The sequence below is a fragment of the Talpa occidentalis genome, unplaced genomic scaffold (genome assembly GCF_014898055.3).
Source record: "Talpa occidentalis isolate TD23 unplaced genomic scaffold, MPIMG_talOcc4v2.1 talOcc4.16, whole genome shotgun sequence".
NCBI lineage: Eukaryota > Metazoa > Chordata > Mammalia > Eulipotyphla > Talpidae > Talpa > Talpa occidentalis.
The window spans coordinates 79,915,192-79,940,742 of NW_023601653.1; the positions used below are offsets into that span (position 1 = coordinate 79,915,192).

Below are 25,551 nucleotides of genomic sequence, written 5' to 3' on the forward strand. Positions count from 1 at the left end.
GCAGGATTTAGCAAGGGCGAGAGAACTCTCTGGCCCTGGCCTGTCTCACAGGCCACACACCTCCTACCCCCGCTCCGCGGGCTCATCTGTGCGCTGCCAGTGTGTGCAGAGCGCTGTGTTCATACCTTGCTCACAACGCGCGTCCCCTTGGTCTGTGCTACAGTCACGTGCCTGCGACTCCCGGCGCCAGAAGGGAGCAACGTGGGAGCAAAGAATCATCTCCTCGGTCCTGGCTCTCCCCGCCGGGCCTGGCACGGGCGTGGCACACGGCGGCCACCAACAGATGCCTGCCGAGTTGAGAAAGGAAAGTGAAGGACCGCACAGTGGTCACACTCGAAACTCTCTCAAGCCCCCCTGATTCAGTGGGGGGGGTGGGGTAAAGAGCAGTTCCCCTCCCTGACACGCCATTCCTCTGCCTCTCAGAAGCACCCCCAGTCCAAGCACAGCTCTGTGTGTGAGAGAGAGAGAGAGAGAGAAACAGAGAATGGGGAACAGATGGACACATTCTGAGTGGGACTCTTTGAGCCTCCATGCCTCCTCCGGACTACAACGTGCACCACCCTCCCTGGGCAAAGGCAACAAGCTCTGCGGACGGCGCTGTTGCTGGGTGTGCCCCTTGGGGTCAGTCTCCAAAACACGTGTCGCGCCTTACTTGCACCTTGTCCTGCACCCACGCTGTAGCAGGTGCGGTGACAGTGCGCGTTCCCTGCCCCCCCTGAGGGGGGAGAAGGGCGGAGTAGGGCGCAGGGAAGCGAAAGGAGACCGGGTGAAAGCACTGAGGGGGCAGCAGGAAAGGAGCGGACGGAGATTAGCGGAGGAGGAGGAAGCACGTGAACCAGAAGACAGTGAAGCAGCAGCCACACTTGCTTCTTGGCCTTAGACTTGGGCTCGAGGCTTGCGGGCGTGCGCAGAGACGCCGTGGGAGGCTGATGATGGCAGCCTTTACGCTCCTTTTGATTTTTCTCTTTGCTTCCAGATGCGCCCAGTGCCTTCTGCCGCCTTCCTGTGGGTCTCCACCAGAAGTGCCTTAGACTTGTGACAAGCTTCGGGCCACCCTGCTTCGCTGGGCATTTGCCCCCGAGGGGGTGGGTAACTTCGGATGCTTGACTTGAAAACTATATTGTTTCTCTTCTATTACACGCTAATTATTATGCACCAATTGTATTAAAATTCTTTTCCATTCAAGGTCTTATGCATTAAAGTTGTCTTGATGTAGAGGATGACAGAACCTATTTAGAGTGGGCAGGTTTGGGGCTTGCAGGGTACCCCTCATTCTGCCCATTCACAGTGTGCTGGGGAAGGGATTAGAAGAGACCCTGTCCTTGCCTTCAGGATACTCCCTGCAAACCCACCTTAACCCCACTGCGTGTCCACAGCACACAGGAAAGGAGAGACCGGCTGCCCCCCGCACCTCCCAAACCCAAATCTCTTCAGATGGAGCAGGGACACACATTGTCATCTTCACGGATGAATTCTAATTCACAGGCAGTGGCTGGAAGCCACCGATCTCCAGGCCTGTGCTGTCCAACAGAACTTTCTGCAGTGATGGAGCTTCCCACCGGCCCCTCTGATCAGTAGCCACCAGCCACGTGTGGCTATTGAGCACTTGAAATATGGCTAGTGACGAAGGAATAGAACTTCTTATTTTACTTAATTTTAAATAATTCAAATGTAAATAGCCATCCATGACATGCGTAGCAGACTTCAGAGCTCTAGGTGATTCCAAATCATTTCAATTTGATTTTAAAATTCTTCTCACATTATCATTTTGTAGCAGTTGAAGTCTCCATCCCCTTCGGCTCCGGAGGAAATAGCAAGCTCCTTCCCCCTAAGACCATCTGCTCTGAAGAAAATGCTCTAGAATGAATTAGCAGTAGGCCAGTCTGCTGGGGAAGTCTTGTCAGCCAGTTGTGAAGCCATCACGACAGCCCCGTCCCCGCCCCCACTTGAAGAAAAGGCACTCCTGAGTACCCTGTTCTGCTAGAGGCTGACACTGGTGGGGGGACAGAAAAAGCAGTGACATGTATGATTTGGGGTGCCTGTTAGGAATTGAATTCTCCCACCCTCCCCCCATCCTAACACTGCAGTCCTAATCCCCAAAGTGATGCATTCGGAGATCTCTAAGGTTAAGTGAGGTCATCAGTGTCCTTCTAAGGAGAGGCCAGGGAGGCGCGCACACAGAAAGGCCGTGGAGGACACAGGGAGACGGTGGCCACCTGTGAGCCCAGAAGAAACGGAACCTGCTGACATCTGCATCTCGGGACTTCCAGGCCCCGGGACTGAAAAAATAAACTTCTGTGCTTTAAGCCGTCCGTCTGTGGTGGTGTGTGACGGCAGCCTTCGACGACTAATAAAGTCTTAATAAAGTCCCTGGGGAGAGGGTGGGCCCGGACGCACACCAACCTCTCCCTGACAAGACACACCCCAACGATCGAGGGCTACAGCCCCACTAGACGCCAACCCAGCAGGGACCCTGCCACACCTAAGCCTTCAGGTCATCATCCCGGCCTCTACTGCTGTGGGCCTGGCCCGCTGTCCAGCCCCACGCCCACCCCATGACTCCATGACGCCTACCCAGCTGTCAGCTCTCAGGGTCCTGCTACCCTCCGGGACATCTCTCCTCTAAGCCTCCTTCCCGTCCCCGACCATGTGCACCAGCTCTGCCTGTCTGCCTGCCCCTCACGCCCGTCTGAGTCCCAACCTGCTGTTGGATGCTTGAAGTGCTTGCGCGCGCGTGCGTGCTTGTGTGTTTGTGTGTGTGTGTGTGCACCTCACCTCCCCCAGTGCACTTACATTCTCAACGCTTAATCTAGCATTCAAGACCCTTCCCAAACTGGCACCAACCTACCTCTCCACCTTTTTCTCCCAATTGGGTCAAGCCAATGATTGGTCTTGTATGTGATGCTTGAACGTAATGTCCTTCTCTAAGCGCCCCCAAACTTTCCCAGTCTCTAAGTTCTGAAATGCCACCTCCTCCAGTTTTCCCTGACTACCTCAGCAACAGACCCAAGGGAACAATGGTTTCCATCTCTCATTATTCCTGCACCTATTCCAATGTTTTGCACCCTGAGGCCCAGACTATTTGGCACTGTGTAGGGCGGGAGAGAAAAGGTGTTTATGGCTCAAGAGGAGCAACACTGTTATGCAATTCTGATGCTAACTACCGTGCCCCACAGGTTAAGGGCACTCACCCTCTGATGCCAACTGCAAGTGCAGAGCTCCCCAGGCCACTTAAACTTCTGACCAATTGACTTCAAATGTGGGGGTTTTCAGGACCCCCCTCAATAATTTGCTAAAATGACTCACAGAAGTCAGTTCTTACAGTGAGTTTATTATGAAGGCTAGAAAACAAGAGCAGCCACGTGAAAAGACACATAGGGCGAGGTCTGAGGGGTCCCAAACACAGCTCCCATGTCCTCTCCCCAAGGAATCAGGACACAGAACCTTCTGCTACATCCAGGTGTTCGCCAAACAGGAAGCTCAGCAAACCCCAGTGTCCAAAGTTTTTATCAGGATTTTCTCACGCAGGCACAATTCACTGACAACGCTGGCACCGTGGATGAACTCAACCTTCAGTTGCCCCCCCCAAGCCAGCCACTCACAGTCCCGACCCTCTACTCACAGTTCGCTCTCCCCGTGGGGAGTCACATCTGAGCAGAAACTCAGTGTGGCCTGAAGGGGTCGCCGTGAGCAAACAAGGCTCCCCTCCCTCTCTTGGGAAATCCCAAGCTCTTCGAGACTCCCTCCCAGGAACCAAGGACAAAGGCCAAATTCCAAACTCCTTATACAGCAGGGCCCGGGGAGATATGAAAACTCTCACTGACTGAAAGCAGAGGCTGTTGGGGAATCCATCTCTCCGTGGGTCCCCATTACAGTGGGCTCAGCTAGGCTCTGCCCCATGGACCTTCCCCAGCCTGACCCAGGGCTCGCCCGCTGCTCCGCAGACACAGAAATGAGTCAGCCGGGGACACGGGCTCCCGCCCACCCAGCACCCGCGTCCCGCACGGCCCGAGTAGCAGCCCCGCTCCGGACAGGCCCCGGGCCCCTGCCGCGTTGGCCAGACCATCAGAGACATTCTCGTCCCCCCAGCGACAGTGAAGTGGTGAAAGGAGAAATCCTACCACCGACACGCAGGAGGAGGAAAAAGGACAAACACAAAAGGATTTAGGAGCTTTTAATGCTTCCACTGAAAACCACAGGCTGGCTTTCCCGGACAGTCACTGGTCGGTCTCCAGCAGGGTGGAGGCCACAGGGGAAGGCCCACTCCCTTACCCCCACCGCCAGCCGGGTCCTGAAAGTGGAGGGGCTCCTTTGTAGTGCAGTGAGTCCCCAACCTGGAGGCAGGGAGACAAGAGGTCTGATGAGCACCATGCGCCAGGCCGCGCGCAGGGCACCCCTAAGTGTTCTCTCAGTTAATCCTCACGCCAACCCCGCGAGATAGGGATCCCCATTTTACGGAGGAGGATCCTGAGGCTCGGCGAGGTTAACCAACTTGTCCAAAGTCACAGAGGTCACACGTCTCACAGCTGGACAGAAGGCTCAGGTCTTCTGGCCCTTCCTGCCGGGCCCTGCGGGGCACTCTCTCCCTCCGATCCAGCCTGTCTCCCGACAGACGTTCCAGCGTCACATTCACGCCCCATTTTTATCCTGGTCCCTGTGAGGAAAGATCAGCTGAAGGAAGCTGTTCTGTGAGCATGGCTGGGGAGCCTGACAGGCTCTTTCCTCTAAAACAGCAAATATGAGAAGTCACTCTCTGCTGAACGGAGGCTCCCAAGGGGACGGTGAGGTAGAGCGGCTTGCAGGGCCGACGCTCCGTGGAGTCAGGCGCCACAGGACCACAGAGGCAGGGGAGAAGGCAGGACCTGGGGCGGTAAGCAGTAGTATGAGAACGGCCACGCGGCCCCTGTTGCTCCAGTCCAGGAAGGCACGTAGAGCTGCGCACCAAGAATAACCTGGGAGTCCGGCGTGTCCTCCACCAGGCCCGGGGGCTCACTCTGTCAGCAGCGGCAGCAGTCCCAACTCGTTCAGCCTCTCCTTGGCCACGGCCTCCCAGCCCCTGTTGGCCTGGGGGCTCCGAGGGGAGGGGTGCAGCAGCCCTTCCACCTGGACCTCTGGCATCAGCCCCGCCAGGGCCCGCCGCGCCCGCTGCTCCGCCAGCCGCCCCACTCCCACCACCAGCCGCACGCCCAGCAGCTGCACCTGCCGGCAGAGGGCCACGTCACAGGCCCCGAGAAGCTGATCCCGCTGCTTGGCAGGCAGCTCGGCAGGGGTGATGTTGCGTCCGCTGGCGGCCAGGAAGAGCAAGGGACACAGGTTGTGGACAAAACAGTGGCGGAAGAAGACCTCGGGCTGTCCACACAGGTTCCGGAAAAAGCCCCAGAATCGGGCACCGCTCACCTCTGACTGTGGGCACTCGAGTCCCAGCACTGGTCGCTTAGGGTGCTCTTGGGAAGGGGTCATCACAGGACCCCCAATGCCCAACCAGTCCCGGACGACATTCACTTCCCCAAAGGGCACCTGCAGGGAAGAAGAGAGGCTTGAGGGCTTCAATCTGGAGACCTGCCGCCTAGGCTCTGGGCCAACACGCCCCCGGCCACCCTCCATGAGCCTCGGGCCTGCCCCCCCAGCCCCCCCATTTGCTCACCCCCCCACTATCCCCCAGGGAACACCTACACAGGGGATGAGGGTCCTACTGGGGACAGATGCGTGAGCCTGAAAGGCAGCCAAGGTCAGCGGAGGCACAGGACAGGGCTGACCACTGCTCTCTGGGTGCCCTCGTGGTCTCAGGCCTCAGGCTGTCATTTTCATCGATCAGCATTGATCATCTTTCATCACCCAGCTGGGGTCAATAAAAGCGATTGAGCCTCTGCCCTGAAGCCTCTTCCCTTCCCCCAGCTGCCAAGCACCCCCGCTGAGGGGTAGTCACTCATCCAGAGGTCTGAACAGCAGGCAGGCCTGGAGCCCGGCTCCACTCTGAGCCTGCCCTCTGCTCAGAAAAACCCAGACTGCCTGGATGCCTGTGTCTCTCCACGCCTGCCCATCAAGCAGTCCCCCCTAACCCTGGTCCGCCGGCAGCCCTGGTCCCTCTCCTGACCCTGACCACACTGCAGAGAGGGGAGATCCGGCCAGGTGAGGTAAGGATGGGCTGGCGGAAGGACGGGCTTGCAGAAGCAATTAGCGAGCAGCTCACAGGGGAAGCGGAACTGCCATTAATGTGCTTGGTTAACTAGAGCAGTGAGGCCGGGCGCGTCTGAGACCACAGGAGCCAGCGCGTGGATCGGGAGAGGACTGGGGCCCCCCACTCGGCCCCGTCATGCACAGGCTCCTCCTCCACAGCAGTCAGGCACCCACTCCGGACTCTCCCGCCCCAGCCAACGGGGGAGCCGAGACCTTACCCCAGTCTGGGCCATGCCAAAGGGTCCCGGGTTCATGCCCAGAAAGAGCACTTCCTTGGGGCCCTGGCAGTAGCGTGTCACGTAGGCGTGGTGAGGCGCCCATGCATACTCCACAGGGTTGTAGATGATGCCCACGGGCTCTGAAAACTGCATTTGCTTCAGCTCATCATTGAGGCGCCGCTCCTCTTCCAGGAAGCCCTCGGCCAAGCTTTGAGGGCCAGGCTGGGGATGACCCATCAGGGCACCTGAAGGCGCAGGGAGGGGTTCCAGTGGGAAAGTGTGGGGCTCGGCCATGTCACTGTCACCTGAAAAAAAGATGGACAAAGGCCCCCTCAGCCCCAGGGTGGGAGGGACCTGTTGGTCAGGGCCCTACTACTGTTTCCTGGGCTCCAAAGAAACCATGTCCGTCATTCCCCAACCTCCAGGCGGGACGGAGTAAATCTCAGTTCATGGTAATAAGGGGGCCCTCCCCCACCAGCCTCATACACCCCTTCTTCTCATTTATCACCCAGTGAGGACAACCCATAACCGCCAGCCCCCCTCCAGGACTCCTTTCCAGCAGGCACAGGTCTTGAGCCTCTAGTTCCCAGGCCAGGCCGAGCGCGTGGAGGCTTCCAGCAAGTATTTACCAGCGGCAAACTTGCAGCACTTTCCCGTCATCCTTAATAAAACAAGCCCAGCCCGGGTGGGCTGTGTCCTGTGCTGAAGAATGAGCTGCAGGTGCACAGCCACAGCCTGGAGACTAATTAGCGGGCTAATTACAACAGCTTCCAGGTGGCGAGCAATTGCTCTGTGCTGGGTACACCTCATTGATCCTCGCAACAACCCCAGGAGGTGGTATTACTGCTCCCATGTTACAGGCGAGAAGACTGAGGCTTACCCCATCAAGCAACGTGCCCAGGGTCACGCAGCTAGCAAGTAATGAAGCTGGGATTTGAGCCCGACCCATCCGCCTCAAGGGCGCGCTCCGAACCCCCCACACCATCTTGCCTCCGACAGTTCCGTCCGCCACCCTGCTCATCACACACTCCCCCCCGGCCCAGCCCGGCCTTCCCCCACGCCCCTCGGCAGAGCAGGATGATTACCAGACTCCGAACACACGCGGACAAGCTATATAACCGTGACCAGAAGCTCAGGGTGATCCCGGTCTCATCCAAATACTAAAAATAATGCTATCTCCTCCATAGGGGGAGGGAACGAGCAGTTATGTGCACGTGGGGAGAGGGAAGGAGAGGGGAGAAGTGAGGAAAAGGGGGGAAGAGGAGGGAGGAGGGAGGAAGCACGCGAGCAAGCTCTGTAAGCGGCAGAGGCCACTCCCGCCCACCTTCTCCCACACAAACCCCGTGTCCAGCCTGAGCACTTGGTTCCACCTGCAAAGCACCTTTCCCACCCAACTTCCAAAACCCCACACGCGCCATTTCTACAAACCCAACCAAACACGCTCCTCTTAGTTGCCAGGACTGAGTTCCCTACTTCTTCACACCCCCAAATCACACCCGTCCTTCAATAAGCAACTCAGACCAGCCCTTGGGTAGAACCTTCCCTCCTCAGAATAGTGTGGAGTTTGCCAAAGCTTCCCAATCTCACCCCCGCACAAGACTGGGTGTAGGGTAAATAAAAACTATCAGGCTTTTCTGCCTTCCCGCCATTAGGACTGATGATGGATCCCTGTGGTCCTGAATGCATGCCTGATGGCGGGCACCTAGAAGAGGGTGTGGGCATGCGTAAGTGGGTACTAAGGCTGGGCTTATAAGGGCGGTGTCACCAGGAGGCCAGAAGAGCAGAAGCAGACAGAACGAGAGCAGAAGAGGAGCAGAGACCACCAGAGAGCCCAGAAAGAGTAAAGACTTGCTGGGGGCTGGGAGGCTGACAGGCCTGTCAGCCTCCCAGCCCCCTGGCACCCCTTGCCAGCTGTGTACCTGGTAAATCTCAATAAAAGCCTGAAAAGCCACCGAGGGCTCCAAGACTCTCTCCTTCACCCGTCTGCTCAGGTCACAGAGATCCTGCTCCATGCCTTCCCACCACTACACTGGGTCTGATGAGGTCTGGAAATCTGTATTTTAAACAAGCTTCCCCAGGTGACTGTACTGGTTGGTGTAAGGTGAGAACTGTGTCACCATAGAGACTGCCTCAGGAACGCACACTTCACCTCCCCAAGTAGATCTGAGCAGATTAGGGGCCCTGCTGGATTTCTCTATCTTCAAGGTCCTAGCTCTGAACAGGTACTTAAATACCCACTTAGCTCTGTCCATCCTTTAAACTACTTCCTACCAAGGAACCGTTCTTAACAGACTCCTCTCCACTTCTAGACCCTGGGATCACACAGGCTCAGCAACCTACGCTGCACTCTGCTTGCTTCCAGTGACATGCTGGGCTTCTCACAAGGCACACACCATGGTTCTTCCTCCCTCTGAACCTTCTGCCCAAGTCAAGAGTAACCTCTTGATTGACGGCATCTCAGAGTCGACATAACAGCTGGATCCATCATGTGTAGTTTGACACTGGCCTACAAGAAATGAGAGAAAAAAAAATCAGGGGCCAAACTTAGAACTCCTTCCCCAGACTGATCTCAGAAGACTTCAAGTGAACTGTTCAGGTTCACCCAGAGTAATCTAGGCTCAAACAAGTGCTGAAATGGAGAACTCACATATCCTAGATGCCCCAAGGGCATCTCCCAAGTAGAGAAAATGTGAGTGGAGCGGCTGCCCCACCTCTCAAGTACTGAGTATTAAGATGGGTCTACCTTTGGCCCTTAGACCTTTCAAGAGCACGCTGCTGACAGCAAGAGGCTAGGAGTACACTTGAGAGTGATGAGCCTTTATTTTCAATGTTGCAGAGCCTGATCTCAGCCACATCACAGACTGATATAAGTGACTTAAATTCTAGTCCTGGTCTCATTTCTAAGATTCTCTCTCTCTCTCTTTTTTTAAAGATTTATTTATTTATGCATACAAGAGCCGGGACACAGGCCAGAGATGTGGGGGTGAGAGGATTCACCAGAGATAGAGTGAGGAGCAGAACAGGCAGATCCACTGAAATACACTGCTGAGGGGAGCAGCGGGCAAGTCAGGAGAGGTCTGCTGCACCATGTGGGCTGGGGATCCCCTGGCCAGCCGGGGACTGAACTCGTACTGCAGAGGCTGCAGACTGCTTCATAGGGCTGTGCTTAACCCATTGTGCCACCAGAGGCCATCATTTCTAAGATTCTCTTAAGCAAGTCATTTAATTCTCTATCAAATGAAAACCATAAATCCCATCCCAACTACTATCAGCTGTTAGTCTCATTAATTTTTTTCAGTATTTTAAAAAAGACTTATTTTTATTTATGCATACAAGAATTTGGGTGTAGAGCAGAGGGAGCAGTTTGAGAGGATTCACCAGAGACAGAGTGGGGAGCAGAACAGATGGATCCACTGAAATACACTGCTGAGGAGAACAGCAGGCGAGACAGGAGAGGTCTGGGCGCCTTGTGGGTCAGCTCCCTGGCCAGGGATGGAACTCAGGCTGCAGTGACTGGTGATAGCTTGGTAGTGCTGAGACTTAACCCCTTGCTCCACCAGGAAGGCCCAACTTTTTTCAGTATTTATGAATCTCTTAAAAGATAGGCCCAGTGGCAATCTCTCGGAGAGGAAGAAATGCAACATGAATAAAATGTCGGCTAGTCTGTGTAACGCCTGTGATGCACAATCAGAATGCACTGTAACTGAAGCTCTGACGTCCTGAGCATGAGGACCTGGAAGCCTACTGAGAACCAGCAAGAGGCAGCGACTTGAGAATGCACTTTATAAGTCAGCGTCCTGTCACAGGAAGAGCAAAGGAGGCCGGGGGTGACCCCGCAGTAAGTCAGCCCACTGAGGTGCTCTGCTGCTAAGTTCAGTGAGGGAAGAATCAAAGCCACTACCTACTCCCCTTCCCCTTGGGGACACTCCAGGGCTCCCCAACGATCCACAATGAACCCGAAACTAACACCGGCGCCGGCTCAAGAACAAGCCATCGCCCTCTGGGTTCCGCGGGGGCGGGCGCCGAGGGCTCAGCAGAAATCTCTGCCTCCGCCTCCGGGGAAGCCTCGTCCCGCATGCCTCCAGGGCAGCGTCTTGGGGTTTGCTCCCCATCGCCGGCGCGAGACCGGGCAGAGGGAGGGGGTGTCGGACACGGACGCGCCCACTGGCCGCCGGCCCCCGCCCCGGAGCCCCGGGAGCCCCGCGCGGCCCAGCCCCGGCCCCCGGGCCCGACGCGCTCACCTGGCCCAGGTCCCCTCCGACTTCCGGTTCCTGCCCCGCCCCGCGCGCGGGGGGCGGCGGGAGTTGTAGTCTGGCTGTGTGGGGAAGGAGATTGGCGCGCGCCGCACACTTCCGCCGGAAATGGCCAGTCCCCGGAAGGCGAGCTAAGTTATCGCTAAGTGACTCTGGGGCTTGTAGTTTATCTGTTCACCAGGCCTGGAGAGCAAGTCTTGAGAGTTTAGAGGCAAAGTTCTGTGAGGACTTCAGAAATCCTGGTTTGGGGGCCTCCCTGCCGGCGCAAAGGGTAAGCACCGCACTATGAAGTAATCCGCAGCCTCTGCAGCACGGGTTCGATCCCCGGCCGGTCAGGGAGCTACCCACATGGCGCAGCAGACCTCTCCTGTCTTGCCCGCTTTTCCCCTCAGCTGTGTGTTTCATCAGTCCGCCTGTTCTGCTCCCCGCTCTGCCTCTGGTGAATCCTCTCACCCTCCAGCGCGTCTGGCCTATATCCCGGTTCTTGTATAAATAAATAAATAAATAAATCTTTTTTTTTTAAAAAAAAGAAATCCTTTTTTGGAACCCTAAAGGGCATCATCACCCTCCAAAAGTTGGTCCACAACACTTTCTGAAAGGAATGGTGCATCAGGGAGCTTCAACTAACTGTAGTCTCACCCCCTGTGGGTATGAGCAGTGGCCTCCCTGCTGCTCCTTTGCGGAGCTGTATGTAGAACCTCCACAGAGGCACTTCTGCCATCTCCTAACAACTCTTTAGTGACGACTTTGAGACTCTTCAATTTCCCATATATTTTTTTAAAGATTTATTTATTTATACATACAAAAACTGGGGTACAGGGCAGAGTTTTGGGGGGATGAGAGGATCCACCAGAGACAGAGTGGGGAGCAGAGTAGGCGGATTGACTGAAATACACTGCTGAGGGGAGCAGCGGGCGAGTCAGGAGAGGTCTGCTGCGCCATGTGGGTATCTCCCTGGCTGGGGATCAAACGTGTGCTGTAGTGGCTGCGGAATATGGCTTCATAGGTTGTGTCTTAACCCCTTGCACCACCAGGGAGGCCCCCCCATTTCCCATATTAATGTTCAAGCCCCTGGCTCTAATGGCTTTACCATTGCTTTCACCCTCCAACCCTAGCTACTCATACCTATAACCTCCCATCCTTCCCAACCCTGCCCCTCAAATGTTCTGACCAAACCTAGCCCCATGGCTGCCCTTAATAGTTCATTCCCTCTCACCTCCATCACCAATGTCCAAAACTCCACTCCTAGTTTTGTTCTTGTCCTCTGTCTGGGTCTGTTTCTGCAACTTGGCTGTAAGATTTTTCTGAAACTGGAAAACCCCTACAACTGTTACCTTCTAGATTGCTCCCACTCCCACCTCCCGACACCTCAGCACAGCCATGATTCTGATTAGGGAAAAGCAAGATCTCCTGCACGTGGTAGAGGAGACCCATGAACCCCAGAATAGGAAGAAGTGAGAAAACAAGGCTGCTAGCCTCCTCCCAAACCTCCCCTGCTCTCCCACCAACAGACACAAACTTAATGCGGAGCTTCAGGGAACTATGGGTAGTAACCCTCTGCACCAAAGGTTAGAAACCATCCACCCTCAGAGGACTTCGGAAATGGAATTACTCACCCACCTCACAAAATGCATTATTTCCTGAGTTTCCATTTGTGCCAATTTTTCTCCCTCTCTGTCTTTGCCTCTCTCTGCCTATGTAAATGTCTCTCCATTCCTGGTCTTTTGTGTAGCTTTCTCTCTGTGCCTCTGTCTCTCTCTCCATCTTTACTTCATTCTCTGGAATGACTGAAAAATTATCCTGCGATTCTGGAATTGACTGCCGCTCATGCCTCTCTGTCTCCATAGGTCTATGCATTTTGTGTCTCTGAAAAAATTAGGAGGGAGGATGAACCACACTGTGTATCATCTCATTGCCTAAGATGTGCAGAGGGTTACTACCCATAGTTCACCTCCGTGGGCAACCAGTTTATCATCATGGCATCCCTGCCACACTCCTGGTCTGCTTCTGGCTGGACAGTCGTGAGTGAAATGAATGACAGGAAAGTGAAGATTCCTGCGGGCCCTCACTCCCCCATTTCAACTTCCTGAAAGAGTTGGATAACTGTTTCTATTCCTGTTACACCACTCACTCCAGGGAGTCCAGAAATAGGGACTCCTGACAGAGAGGAACTGAATCTGGAGCCCCCAGAGGGATTCCCTATAGCTGACCCCAAAGGGACCCAAGGGCTTTTTTCTCTCTCTAGCCCACACTACTCCTCCTCATCTACTGAGCCCCTCACGGGAAAGATGGAGATGACGCACTCTCCTGAAGTGGGAGGTGCTTAGAAACAGACCCATAGACTTTTGAGAGATAGAGCCTGAAAAATGAAAATTGGGCTGGGGTGAGACCCTCTCACCCAGCCCTATCCACGTCTTAATCTCCAGGTCTTCTGGAAGTCTCCAAGGGACTGCTGGCTGACTGTGACTTATAGACAGAGCAAATGGGGCAGGAGCAGAAGCAAACTCAGGCTATGGCCCGAACAAGAGCTTAGTCAGTTGGGTCACTCCCAAGGGGCAGGCCAGGCCTGGGGCAGGACCCTCCGCCACCCACCACCCTGCTCCTGGGGCCTGAGTCCAGCCGGGAAGGGGTTAACCTGTTGGCTTGTTTTCCTTTGGTTTCCGAGGCCTGCAAGGGCTGTGTTGGGCCACGAGCGCCATCTATCGGCCTCTGGAGGTCCTAGCCCTGACTGGGCCTAGCACTGGCTGCTGGGTAGATCCTTCAGCACGTCTCCTCATCCCTGCTTCCAAAGTAGGGGAGGGGACTTGTCTAGCTGCGGGGCTCCAGCGGAGAAAATACTGGGGATCAGACAGGTGAAGACCACATCTCCCCTTCCAGAGGCCCCAGGTGTCACCCTTGTCAGTTCCCATAACGTCTGGCTTGGGGAACCCCAAAGGGGCATCTGGTATTTGACCCCCTGTGTAGCCATCCCCCCCAGCTCCACCATACCGCTCTCAGCCAGCCCAATAACTGCTCGAAGAGGAGAGGTGACACAGCAGAGACTCAGACTGCCTGGGTTTGGATCCTACTCTGTCACTGCTGGTGACCTTGGGCATTTTACATGACTTGTCCACACCTCCATAGCTCATTTGTAAAATGGGGTCATCTCTCCCTGCACTCTATGTTTTCTTTCGTGATAATTCAATGACTTGACAGCACAAGGTGCTTAGGCGGTGCCTAGCGGTGTGAGAGTCCCAGTAGGTGCCAGGTGAGGAACCCGGATCCAGACCGCAGGCCATGTCACACACGGAGCACAGGCCACGAAACCAGCCACCTCATTCCTGGAAACTTCCACAAAGACAGTGCCCCTGTGGGCTAGGCCTGGGAACTGGAGGTTCAGGGTTGCAAAGAAAGCACTTTGCACATTTCCAAAGTCAGGAGAAGACAGGACGAGGCAGTCAGAGAATGAAAGAGCTTGAGGTGGGCCTCCCCGGTGGCGCAGTGGTTGAGCGCTGGGTTGCAAAGCTGCACGCAGCCTCTGTGGCGCCGGTTCGATCCCTGGCTGCTCCCCGGCCACCGGAGGAGGGTCCCACATGGCGCGCAGACCTCTCCTGCCGCCCGCTGCTCCCCTCGGCAGTGTACTTCGGTCCTTCTGCCTGCTCTGCTCTGGTGAATTCTCTCACCCTCCCACGCTTCTGACTGTACCCAGTGCATGTATAAACAAACAAACAAACAAGCAAACAAATAAATAAATAAGCATGCCTCTATAAAAAAAAAAATTAAAAAAAAAAAAAAAGAAAGAGCTTGAGGTGAAGATGTAGAAAGGAAAGGTATTAAGGAAGAGGTGTTAAAAGGCTCCCAAAGGGCCCCCATTTAGGGAAGTAGAGAGGGGCCCTATGTGTGGAGTGAGCAGGGACTACTGCACCCCAAGGAGACAGCGTCCCTGGTACAGCCACAATGGTGTAAGCCTCCAAACACATACCACACCCCAGCTCCAGCCCAGCCCTGCAGGGACTTGCCCCTCAATGTCGCCCCCACCCCCACCTGTGGAGAGGAGACACACAGACCGAGAAAGCCACCTGCGCACCCTGCAGACCCCCTTCTCCTGCCCCCTAGGACTGGGCCACCGAGGGACCCGGGCTGCAGGCTCAGCCATCGCCCTGCCCAGGGGCTTCTGTATCTCTGTCCTCACCTTCCTCCCTGGGAAGCAGGTGCCTACGGTTCTTCCCCAGCCGGGGACGGGGGGAGGCAGGGTGACTCTCTCAGTGGAGACAGTAACACAGAGCAGTGAGGCCCCTGGTTCTGCTTCACCACCCTGTCACCGCCGCCTCAGCCCAAGGCAGCACAGGCCAGCTTGGCGGATGGATGCCACTTAACTGGAGGCCGGTGCCAGCTTCCAAGTCTCCCCAACTCAGGTGCCCTCCCCCTCCTGGGCCTGGACGCCTGGGTCCCCAGCAGAGGAGCGGGGACAGGCTGGGTGGGTTGATTTGCATCTCTTCCTTGGGAAGCAATTATCGGAGGAGCTGTCAGCTCAGCACAGCTCTCTCCTGCTAATCGGATTTCACCGGAGCCTGGGGCTGGGGGGGCTGAGTAATTTGGCTTGATGCAGTGGTGGGAGATGTCGGGGCCAGGAGATCGGACGATCTGTCTGAGTAGAGTTAAAGTTGTCCAGAGCAGTTATCCCGAGGGAGCCGCACAGACATCAGACAGACAGACAGTCCAGGGGACCGGACCGAGCCCCAGATCCCGCAGCGGCAGGATGGAGCTACGCGTTGGCAGAGCGGAAGGAGCCTCTTCCACAGGTTGAGCTGAATTAAGCAACTGAGGAGTCAAGAGGAGTCAGGGAGGGGAGCCAAATAGCCAAATAGTGGGAAGCGGACCCGAGAACCCCAGCTTCCAGGCTACCCAGGTTTCCACCCAGGCCCTGCCTCCCACCCCAGCAACCCTCAGCAGAGCAGGGGCTTGACCCAGGCTGAGTCTTCCCGGCCTGCTGCCCCCTGCAGTGGTCAGCCCACTCTTTCCTGCAGCTCTGTCCCTGGTCTCCTCTTGTCCTGCACCCTCGAAACCCTGCCCCTCCGCCCCAGCCACATGTCCCTTGTTTTCTCCCCTCTACACCTTCAAGAACATGACAAGGATGATAACAGGGCACCCCTATGGCCTAGGGGTTAAATCGCAGCGCTATCAGCACTGCAGTCTGAGTTTGATCCCCGGCCAGCGAGCTACCCACATGGCGCAGCAGACCTCTCCTGCCTCCCCGCTGCTCCCCTCAGCAGTGGATTTTGGTCAATCTGCCTGTTCAGCAACCCACTCTATCTCTGGTGAATCTTCCTGCCCCCCACGCACCTCTAGCCTGCACCCCTTCCATGCAAAAAAAAAAGATGATAACAACAATTAATCTTGACCGCAAGCTCCTTCTATGCCAGACGCCACCCCTCAGTACTAAATGCAGACTCCCCCATGCAACCCTCAGACTGACTCTAAGAGGGACACCCTCGCTGTGTGTCCTCACTCCCGCAGACACTGCTGTGATCAGAAGCCCCCGGCGGAGCTTCGCATCCTGAGCTACCCGGGCGACGCTGGCACGTGTTTCGTGTACAAAACATGTCTGTTGTGTGGCTCGATGGCCGTGTGAGCTCTCTGCTTCTGGGTAGCCTTCGGGCACCAGCCAGGGCCGCAAACTCCAGGCCGCCCTGCACGCCCACCTCCGCATTCTCTCCCGCCTCCACAAGACCAGCTTGTCCCTCTTGCCCGGAACATTCTTCCCTCACCATCGCTGGCCCTGAACGCCTTCCCTCTCCCTCGGGCCCCTGTCAAAGACCACCTCCTCTTGGAAACCCTCCCTGGGGCTTCCTTTACCTGTACCTCCCTGAAGGCCCTTGTCACCAACTGTTAGGTGTTTCGTTGGTTGTGCAAATACCTTAGGGCCTCTGCTAGACTGACTGTGTGTTTTGAGAGGTCACTGCTCCACCTCTCCTGAATCTGCTCTCCATTTCTCTTTATCTTATTCGGAGGTGCTCTTTAGGCACGTTGAAAGAAGCACGGGGTTTCGAGGGAACTTGGAGCGAGGGGTGTGGCACTTACCAGCAGGGCGGCCTGGGGAAGATCCTTACCTCTCTGCCCTTGGGCTGATCATTCATTCTTCACCTGGAAGAGAGTATGACAACGCCCGCTGCACGGACACTTGCTGTGTCCTCCTACCTGCCCAGGGGCTGCCTTCAGTGCTATAGGGACTGTCTCTTCCTGCCTTTCTGCCTCACCGCTGAGCCTGTGCCTCCCTGACCCCCACCAGCACCCCCGGAGTCCCAGGACTGTCTCCTCGCTGTCACTCAGGCACGTCAGTTTTTCCAGTGCACCTGCAAGGGGAGGAGGCTCACCTGGACCAGCCCCATTGGGCTCCTTCACCCCCTTAACAAGTGAGACCTTGAGTTCTCCCTCTGAAAATATTAATAATAAAGAAACAAGGCACTGGGCATGGAACTGGATGCAAATTGGCCCCAATTCTCAGTTCGAGGAAGAGAATGCCTGAGCTGTGGACCTGGAGAAATCCTGTGCTCGTTTGCATGTCATTTGCATTATATTTACATGTGATCAATTTCATGTTCAAATGCACAATCCTGCCTCCCCAGTTTCTCTCCCCCAGGGTCCCCTCCGTCTCTGCCCCATCATTCCCCCCAGCCCTTACTCCCCTTCCCCAGCCCCTGCCAGAAAGCTGCCCACCCTTTCCCCTCTTCCTGCCAGGGGCCGCAGGGCCCTCTCCCCGACCAGCAAACACCCGCTCGCCCGACGCCCAGATGAGATTCCTGGGGCCTTACCCCTGAGTGCAGGAGGGGCATCCCTGCCCGCCCCTCCCGCCCCGAGCCAGGCAGCCGCGGCAGACAGCAAGCGCGCCTCTCAGCAAATCCCAGCCCCATTCAGCCCGGTGATTAATGGCGCTGCCCTCCCCATGAACCTGCCTTTAATACTGAGGAAGTTATGAAACCGCTATACATCAGCAGCTCCGGCCCGCTGCCCCCGCCCGCCGCCGCCTCGCCTCCGCCCCCCACCCTCCAGCTCCCTCTTCAAAATCTCATTTGGGCTCCTGCCGCCCGGGCCCATCCTTCCTCTGGCCTTTGCTGGGGGAGGGGGCGCCTGCCCCTGCTGCTGTCCTGGTGAGGACCCACATCTCATTTTCCTTCCTCTCTCCCCCCTGCTCCGCCCTTTCTCCCTCCCCACCCCCCCACGACTGCATCTCTGGACCCATTTAGAATTGCTGACATTTTATCTGCATTACATACATCACTCCGTCCCCAGCAGCCATCGCTCACGGATGGGGGGGCGGGGGGCAGGGTGCTCCTGAGCTTGGGAAGATGGGGAACCAGCATGGAGGGGGGGCGAGAGAGCCTTTCCTCCACACCCTTGACCCTCTGCCCGGCTCCCCAGCCTGCTGGGAGGTTGTGCAGGTGGAACCCTGGGGTAGGTGACAGCCCAGCCGGGTCTCCTGGCCGCCTCACCAGGCCCCTGCCGCCTCACGGCATGGACAGAGCTTCTCTTAGGCTGCGCGGACGAGGAAGGTCACGCTGTCCACCGCCCTGCTTCCTCTCGCGGCCACCCTCCGCAGGAGAGCGTGAAGATGGTGGTTTGGTCCCTTTCACTTGACCTGTTCTGATATTTCCCGCCCTGTGGGGACGCGCCCTTCGGGGAAGTCCTTCTGAGTGTCTGGCCTCTGTGCCGCCGGCCGCGGGCCTTGTTTTCTTCTTGCTTTGTCCGCGGCAGATTGGGAAGCGGCATTGCCTCTCGAGTGAGTTAACTCTTTGTTCCAGCGCCTGCGGAATCATAAACACAGCCACCCGCCCGCGCCCCTGAGTCCTGGAAACGTGGCAGGAAGTAGAGGTAGGGGCCACCCCAGAAAGGGCGCAATCAAGACCCAAGTTCGGGAGGAGGAAAGGCAAGAACCTGTCCACGACCAGGAGGCGAGAACTCAGGGCCAGCATGGCCCCCGCAGGCCGCTTCTCTCCCCGGAGAGATGGACAAGGCGGAGGGCGGCAACGCAGAGGGGTCTGGACCACAGACAGGGAGCAGAGGGGGAGGGGAGCTGGGCGAGAGACAGACAACGAAGAGACAAACAAACAGTTAGACAGACAAAGGGACCATCAGCAGGGACAGGCGGACAGGCTGGAGGAAGCCGCCAAGCAGGCGCTGCGCGGGCCTGGGCCTGGCAGGACACACGAGAAGGCCTCTGCCGTCTGCCTCTGTCAGTCAGGGTCTCTGCTGGAATGCGTCTCTCGTGCTCTCTGGGGCTTTGTGCTCACGGTGTTTGCATCTATCCATTTTCCTGGGAATGTTTGTTCTCCTCAGGCCCTTGCACCCCCTGTCCCTTCCCCTGCAGCTTCCCTGTCTGGAGCCTGTCCCGGCTGCTCCTGTCTCAGGTCATCTTTCTGACCTGCCCTTCACTCCTCCTGTCAGAGAGGTTCAGGCACGTCCTGTGGGCTGAGAGGCTCCCACAGGAACCAGGCCTTCCCCCCTGGATGGACGGGGACGGGGGGGCGGGCCATCCGCTCAGGGGGCAGCCCCCAGGCCTGCAGGAGAAAAAGAGCAATACAGGACTGTGTCCCCACACGCGGCCAGGCCTAGCCAAGGAGGCAGGTGGAGCCCCAGCAGGAGCTAAGGACCAGCCGGGCACAGGTATTTACATGCAGTTTGCTTTTTGCATATTCCTGGCTCCCTGTCATCACTGACCCTGTCCCGCCAATTCCAGGTTCACTCCAGCTCTGTCTGCCCTGCCCGCACCCCAGCCAGACACATTGGCACCCCGAGACTTCCCACCCAACCAGGTACATTGGCCCCCCAAGACTTCCTCACACACCTCCTGCCAACATAAACCAGGCCCGTGCACCAGCGTTGCTGTGCACTCACCCGCCTTAGGGCCAGGCCACTCATGACCCTCCTATGTGACTTCTGGCCCCTGCCTCTGACCTTTGTCTCCACATCTCCCCCAGCCTTCCTCGCCGCCTGTCTTGCTCAGCACAGCCACCGCATAAGGCAGGGCCCCAGCCCTCCTCCTGCTCAAAGGCTTCCCTGGTCTCACAGCCCAAGGATCATGAAACTCCAGTCCTCAATCCTGCAGGGCACCTCAAGAGCCCACACTGCTCGCCTCACCTGTCTGCAGGTAGATGATGCATCGCTGATCCCATTTCAGAGATGAGGCAACTGAGACCCAGGGTCAGCTAAGAAAGTCGGAAGGAGATGCGATCCCAGGACACTTCCCAGGGCCCCCCTCTTCTGCCTTCTCCTTGTCATGCATTCGGCAGAGAGCAACACCCTGCTCTGGAATCGTCTTGTCCAGCCTGTGAGCTTATCATTAGATACTGTTTCTTACCTTCTGGTTTAGGATTTTAGTCTCCAAAAGGTCCCTGGGCCCAGTCACACCCAACTACTGGCAGTTCCCTGAATGGGCCTTGCTCTTTCTTAACAACCGCTCTTGCCCGTGGTGGTCCCTCTGCCAGGACTGCCTCCCCCCACCCCCCCGTGAAGCAGGAAAACTCTAGCTCATCCGCCAAAACCCACCTCAACTATCACCTCCTCCAAGACGCGTTCCCTGATTTTCCTCACAGTGCCCTGTTCTGTGACACTACTGGGGACAGCCCAGCCTCTGCCGAGCCGAGAGTCCTTCAAGGACAGGAGCCAGCTTGTCCCATTTTCCCAGGGCACATATTGTTTCATTGAACCAGATTCCATGACCACTTTCTTTTTATATTTATATATATATATGATTATTTAATTATACAAAAACTGGGGTACAGGTCAGAGGCACGGGAGGGTGAGAGGATTCACCAGAGCCAGAGCGGGGAACAGAACAGGCAGACTGACTGAAACACACTGCTGAGGGGAGCAGCGGGCGAGGCAGGAGAGGTCTGCTGGGCCATGTGGGAAGCTCCCTGGCCGGCCGGGAACGGAACCCACGCTGCAGAGGCCGCGGACAGCGTCACAGCGCGGCACTCGACCCGCTGCGCCACCGGGGAGGCCCTCCATGACCACTTTCCTTCCTCGTCCCAGGCCCATGGAATGGAAGCATCAACCTGTTGCAGGGATCAACAAGAAAGACCCAGAGGGTGGGGCACAACGCAGGCGGGCGAGCCCGGGGATGGGGCCCACATGCTCTCTGGTTCTCTGACTCCTTCCCCCCGGCTCCCGTGCTGCGGGGTGAGGGAATGGATGACTGGACGTGCCGGGACAGAAGCCGTGGAGGAGCCGACAGGGAGGTGGGGAGGAGAGAGAGAGCGAGAAGGAAACAAGGAAGAAAACAGCTGGGGCGAGTGGCCGAGGGAGAGGAATCAGCAAGGGTCTTGAGGGAACAGCGAGGAAGGAAACAGCAGGGAGCGGAGGGAGCCCCGACTTTGCGCCTCAGGCAGCGCCTAAGCATCATTCCCGCCCCTGCCTGCCCAGAAACGGGGCGTCTCCCCTTCCCCAGAACAGGTGAGCGGGGCCAGAGGATGGAGGGTGCGGCCGGCCGTGGGGTGCCCGCGGCTTTCTCACCCAGCTCTTGTGGCGCGACGGAGCTTCCCGCCGCCGGCCTCGGCGAGGCGCACAGCCCAGGGCCTGCTGGCGTGGAGGACGGCGAGACGGCGGGGCCTGGGCCTGCAACTCTGCGCGTCCCCGGGGAGGTGAAGGTGCAGAGGGCAGAGGCGCTGGGGCCTGCATCTGGGGGAGGTGGGGTGGGGGCAGCATCCCTCCAGGAAGGGCCTCCCGTGGGGACTGTCTTCGCCTAGTAGGTCGCCGGCGCTCAGGACAAGAACTGGAGACCTCGCAGGGGCTCTGAAGTCATGTTCAAGTGGGTGCAGAAAAACTGCCCTGTCATCTCATCCTTCCTCTGCCTGTGGCCGCAGCAGGGGTGGGAGCAGTTCTGGGGTTTCTCTCCGGAAGATCCCCCCGTCTCCAGAGCCCAGGCACCCAGCAGCAGGCGTGGTTCTCTGAGGCCTGGGGAGGGACAGTGGCGAGTAAAGGTCCCCAGCCCTGCTCTCCAGCCCCCGCCCCGCAGGTCTGGGCAGGGCCCGGACTCCCCCAGGTCCCCAGGGCCGCAGCCCCAGCCCAGAGGAACAAGCCACCCCCGTGCCAGCCGCCCTGGGCCCCAGCGCGCACGCCCCTCGCTGCCCCAGTGGCCCCTAAGGCCTAGCGCACATCTCTCCTGCCGCGGGACACCGGCCCGGCTGGCGGAGAGCAGAGTCTGAGCTCGGCCTGGGCACAGAGGGGACACAGACTTCGCGTCAAGGGGGGGCGGGAGGGGGGAGAAGGGAGCCGGGAGTGGTGAAAAAACAAGTGACAGCCCCATTGCTTCCCCAGCAGCAGCAGACATGGAGGGGAGACAGGTGTAAGGACTTCCCGCCGCAGAAAGAGGGGCCTCTGGAACAGGGTGTGCGAAGGGCAAAGGCCGCGACCCCCCAGCGGCCTTCGGGCCTGGCCGAGACAGTCGTGGCCGCTGCGAGGACCGCTGCGGGACCCGGAGAAGGGGTCCTTCCCAGAGAAGCCGCCCGGCGGCTGGGAATCCGCGCTCCCAGGGCAGGGCCGGGTCCTGGTCCCAGAGCCCCCTTGTGGCCTTGCCGGGCAGGACAGGCAGCTCTGCCTCCCCGTTACAGGGGTGCAGGGAGGGGGAGGAGAGGGTTGATGTGTGGGAGGGAGGCAGCCCCCCAGGAGAGAGACCCAATCTGCGGCCCCCAACCGATCACACCTGCCAGCTGACCCCAGACACAGGCTGCGGACGGGCACCAGAGGCGTCCAGGGCTGCCGCTGAGGGTGTGGGGTGAGGCAAAGGGCACTGGGACTCCCGGACCGCACAGCACCCCCCCAGCCCCGCCAGCCCCGCAGCACCCCTGCAAAGATGCAGTGACACACACACATCTCCACAGCGGAGGGGCTCCCGGGGGCTCTTGGTCACCCCCAGCCCGAGAAGGTGAGGCGGGTTGGAGTGGATGGTGGGAGCACAGGCACCAGAGGGGGACAGCGAGCAAGCAGGGGAGGGGGACCCCAGCCACACCTTCAGCACCCTGAGCCATAAAGCCAGTGTCCCCGGGTCGCCTCAGGCCGGGGCGTGTGAACATGAGGGACTGGGGCGAGGGAGGGTCCACCCCCCCACCCATGCCCTCCTGCCAGGACCCTCTCCCAGGCTGTCTGGAAGTTCTTCAGGCCTCAGCCTCGACCCCTCCTGCAGGGAGAGAGAGGACTTCCCCCGGGGGTTACTCTTGCCTTTTGCATCTCCTATAAGCCAAGTTGTTCTGGAACCTGCAGAGGAAGGGAGGAGAAAACCAGAGGTGGATGATGGGGGCGCGGGGGCAGGTGGCCGCACTAGGCCGCAGCTTCCTTCCCGAGATGGGGCGACAGAGCCTGTCCGGGGTCTCCGTGAATGTAACTCAGTGCCTGGCTCTGTCGCAAGTCAGAACAGTGTCTTCCTCCAAACAGCAGCACAGGAGGGCAAGTGAATCCGAGCAGGAGCACGATGGCCCTAGGCCCCACCACCCAGCACCCGGCGGCCCCCAGAACCAGGCCAGGCCTAGGGGGACAAGGTTAGGCCCTGAGCCCACAGCGCCGAGATCACAGGGGCTCAGGGATCGGAATTTTAACAACCCCAGAGTGATTCAGAATCAGCCCCAGGCCTGTTGGCTTAGCTGCTTCAGCTGGCACTTTTCAGGGGCGGGTAATGAGGCCTGAGAGGCAGAGCGACTGACCGACCCCCCAGGTGAGGGTGTGCTCAGGGGAGCCACGCACAAGCCCGGGCGTCTCACCTCGGTGCTCCCAGCCCTCCACCCCAGGAAGCTCCTCCCGCCTGGCCTCGCAGTCCTGATGCGGCCTTGCCTGCTCTCTGGCTTCCTTAGTACCAAGACCTGAGTGGGTGGGTCAGCCGGCACCAAGCACCAGGCAGGGCCCAACGTCCTCTGCAGAGTGAGTGACGCAGTCCGTCGTCCTCTTCTGGCCTCCGCCCAGGGAGGCAGGGACCTCCCTAAAGTCCCCAGGTAGAGGGGCAAGGCGAGAGAGCTGCCTGCTCCTGTCCCTCCAGTCTGCGTCACAGGGGAGCTGGGGCCCAGATCTCTTGGGGCCCAGTCCTTCCTCAGCATGCGGCGGGGGCTGGGAGAGCAGCAGGACCCAGCAGTCACGGGCCTTCCTCTGCGAATAGCTTCTCATCCTCCAGGCTGACGTGAGGTCCACACACCCCTCGAGAGGCCAGGCAGTGTGGGTGGCAGGAGGAGAAACAGTGTCACATGCGCTCTGTGCCCCCCACCCCAGCCAAAGGCCAGGATGTTGCTGCTGACCGCAGGGGTGAGGTGCTGGGGGCCTGCAGCCAGCCTGGCTCCTGCGGGAGGACAAGCCTGGGTAGAACCCACTGTCCTACTCTAGATTCTCCCAGGCAAGCAGGGTCCCCCTCTGTCAGCCTCAGGGGGTTCTGTTAGAGTGCACGGGTCACAGGAAGATGGGCTGGAGCTGGAGAAAGAGAGAGGGGGCGGGTCTGCCCATGCAAATTGGCCAAGGACCATTCAAAGCCACACCTGGGCTGACAGTGTGGGGAAAGTGGGATAGAGTCAACCAAAGAGGGGCAGAGACGGGGTGAAGTGTCAGGGCACAGAGGGGAGGGACAGCAGGAGGCAGAGAAGGAAAAGGAGAGAGACCAGGACAGAGGAGGACAAGGCACTTCCAGCTGCCTCAGTTTCCCCTTTGACGTTATTGCTCATGACAAGGACTCTCTTGGGAGCCTCTGCCCGCCCACTGGCCAGCAGCGGGGCCTCCTGTGAGTCCTAGAGCCCCCTCCCTCAACCCTCACCCGCTGCCTCAGACACTTGCAGGAAGAGCACAGAGACCCCAACTGGGGTTCAGGAGCAGGACCCCAGTGCCATGTCTGCCCTGAATGTGCCTTGTGACTTTGAGAAGCGGCCCCCCCACCAGGACCTTCATCTTCCCAGCTGTTAAAAAGCAGTTTCATGGTGTGGGGGCCTCCCTGCTGGCACAAGGGGTTAAGACGCAATCTATGAAGCTGTCCACAGCCACTGCAGCGCGAGTTCAATACCCGGCCAAGGAGCCACCCATATGGCTCAGCAGACCTCTCCTGACCTGCCCGCTGCTCCCCTCAGCAGTGTATTTCAGTCGATCTGCCTGTTCTGTTCCCCGTTCCGTCTCTGGTGACTCCTCTCACCCTCTGCACCTCTGGCCTGTACCCCAGTTCTTGTATGTATGAATGAATCTTTCTTTAAAAAAAGCAGTCACATGGGGGGGCGGTCTTTCAGATCAACTCCACCTCCTTGCTCTGACGGTGGGGAACCAACGCTCAGAAATGGTGTTAAGAAATGGAAAGAGCCTGAACGGAGGATCGGGCTGCATGGGACCCTCTTCTGCTGCAGATGGGGCCCTGAGGCCAGGGAGCGCGATGCCAGGACAGGAGCAGCCCCAGACCTGACGCTTAGGCCTCGGGAGGGCCAAGCCCAGCACCAGAGCCGCTGCTGAGGAGCTTAGAGAAGTGTGGCCTCGGGCCAGCCCCCGACCTGCTGGGCTGGAAGCTGACTTCAACAAGAGCTGTGGACGACACCCTTGGGGAGCACCACACCAGCAGGTAACTAGTGCGTGGGCTCACCTGGAGTCACGAGGACCTGAGCCAGCGGCCTGGCCCTCGGCTTCCCAGCCGTGCTTCCCTTTACTCATCAGCAAAGTGGTGGCAAACCCACTCCTCAGGACTCCCACCAGCCAGAGCCCAGGCGTCCAGGGAGCGCCTGGCACAGGGTCCGGGCATGTGAGCATTCCACCGGCCGCCAGCGGGGAGCCCAGCTGGGTGTGCTCTGCCACTTCAAACACTGAGCCCAAGGCTGGGGCATCCTTGGACACCTGCCCCCCGCCAGCTGTGCGCCTCTGTTTCCTCACACGCAGAGCAAGTCTTGAGAACGCCTCCCCCTGGAAGGCCATGGAAGGATGCA

General features: G+C 58.3%; 1 protein-coding gene across 5 annotated transcripts; it reads right to left on the bottom strand.

Moving 5' to 3' along the window:
• Positions 1-4,821: 4,821 nt before the first annotated feature.
• Positions 4,822-16,779, bottom strand: SMUG1 (single-strand-selective monofunctional uracil-DNA glycosylase 1). Of its 5 annotated transcripts, none has more exons than XM_037514890.2 (4): positions 16,738-16,779; positions 8,736-8,901; positions 6,396-6,700; positions 4,822-5,517 (listed from the first exon to the last, which is right to left on the bottom strand). In XM_037514890.2, exons 2-4 carry the CDS (start codon positions 8,761-8,763, stop codon positions 4,990-4,992), a joined length of 861 nt encoding a protein of 286 aa, XP_037370787.1. In that variant the 5' UTR covers positions 8,764-8,901; positions 16,738-16,779; the 3' UTR covers positions 4,822-4,989. The 5 variants fall into 5 exon arrangements, with proteins under 5 accessions (XP_037370787.1, XP_054552657.1, XP_037370788.1 ...); XM_054696682.1 differs by lacking the exon at positions 16,738-16,779 and adding an exon at positions 16,709-16,729; XM_037514891.2 differs by lacking the exon at positions 16,738-16,779 and adding an exon at positions 10,637-10,693 and having other exon boundaries at positions 8,789-8,901.
• Between the last annotated feature and the right edge of the window lie 8,772 nt (positions 16,780-25,551).

Excerpts from the sequence above, each read along its gene's own strand:
- SMUG1 (XM_037514890.2), bottom strand. The coding sequence starts at position 8,763 with ATGTCACTGGAAGCAAGCAGAGTGCAGC. Across the intron at positions 6,701-8,735 it reads GGAAGCAAGCAGAGTGCAGC|GTGACAGTGACATGGCCGAG; the intron begins GTAGGTTGCTGA and ends TCTTTTTTTCAG. Across the intron at positions 5,518-6,395 it reads TTGGCATGGCCCAGACTGGG|GTGCCCTTTGGGGAAGTGAA; the intron begins GTAAGGTCTCGG and ends TCTTCCCTGCAG.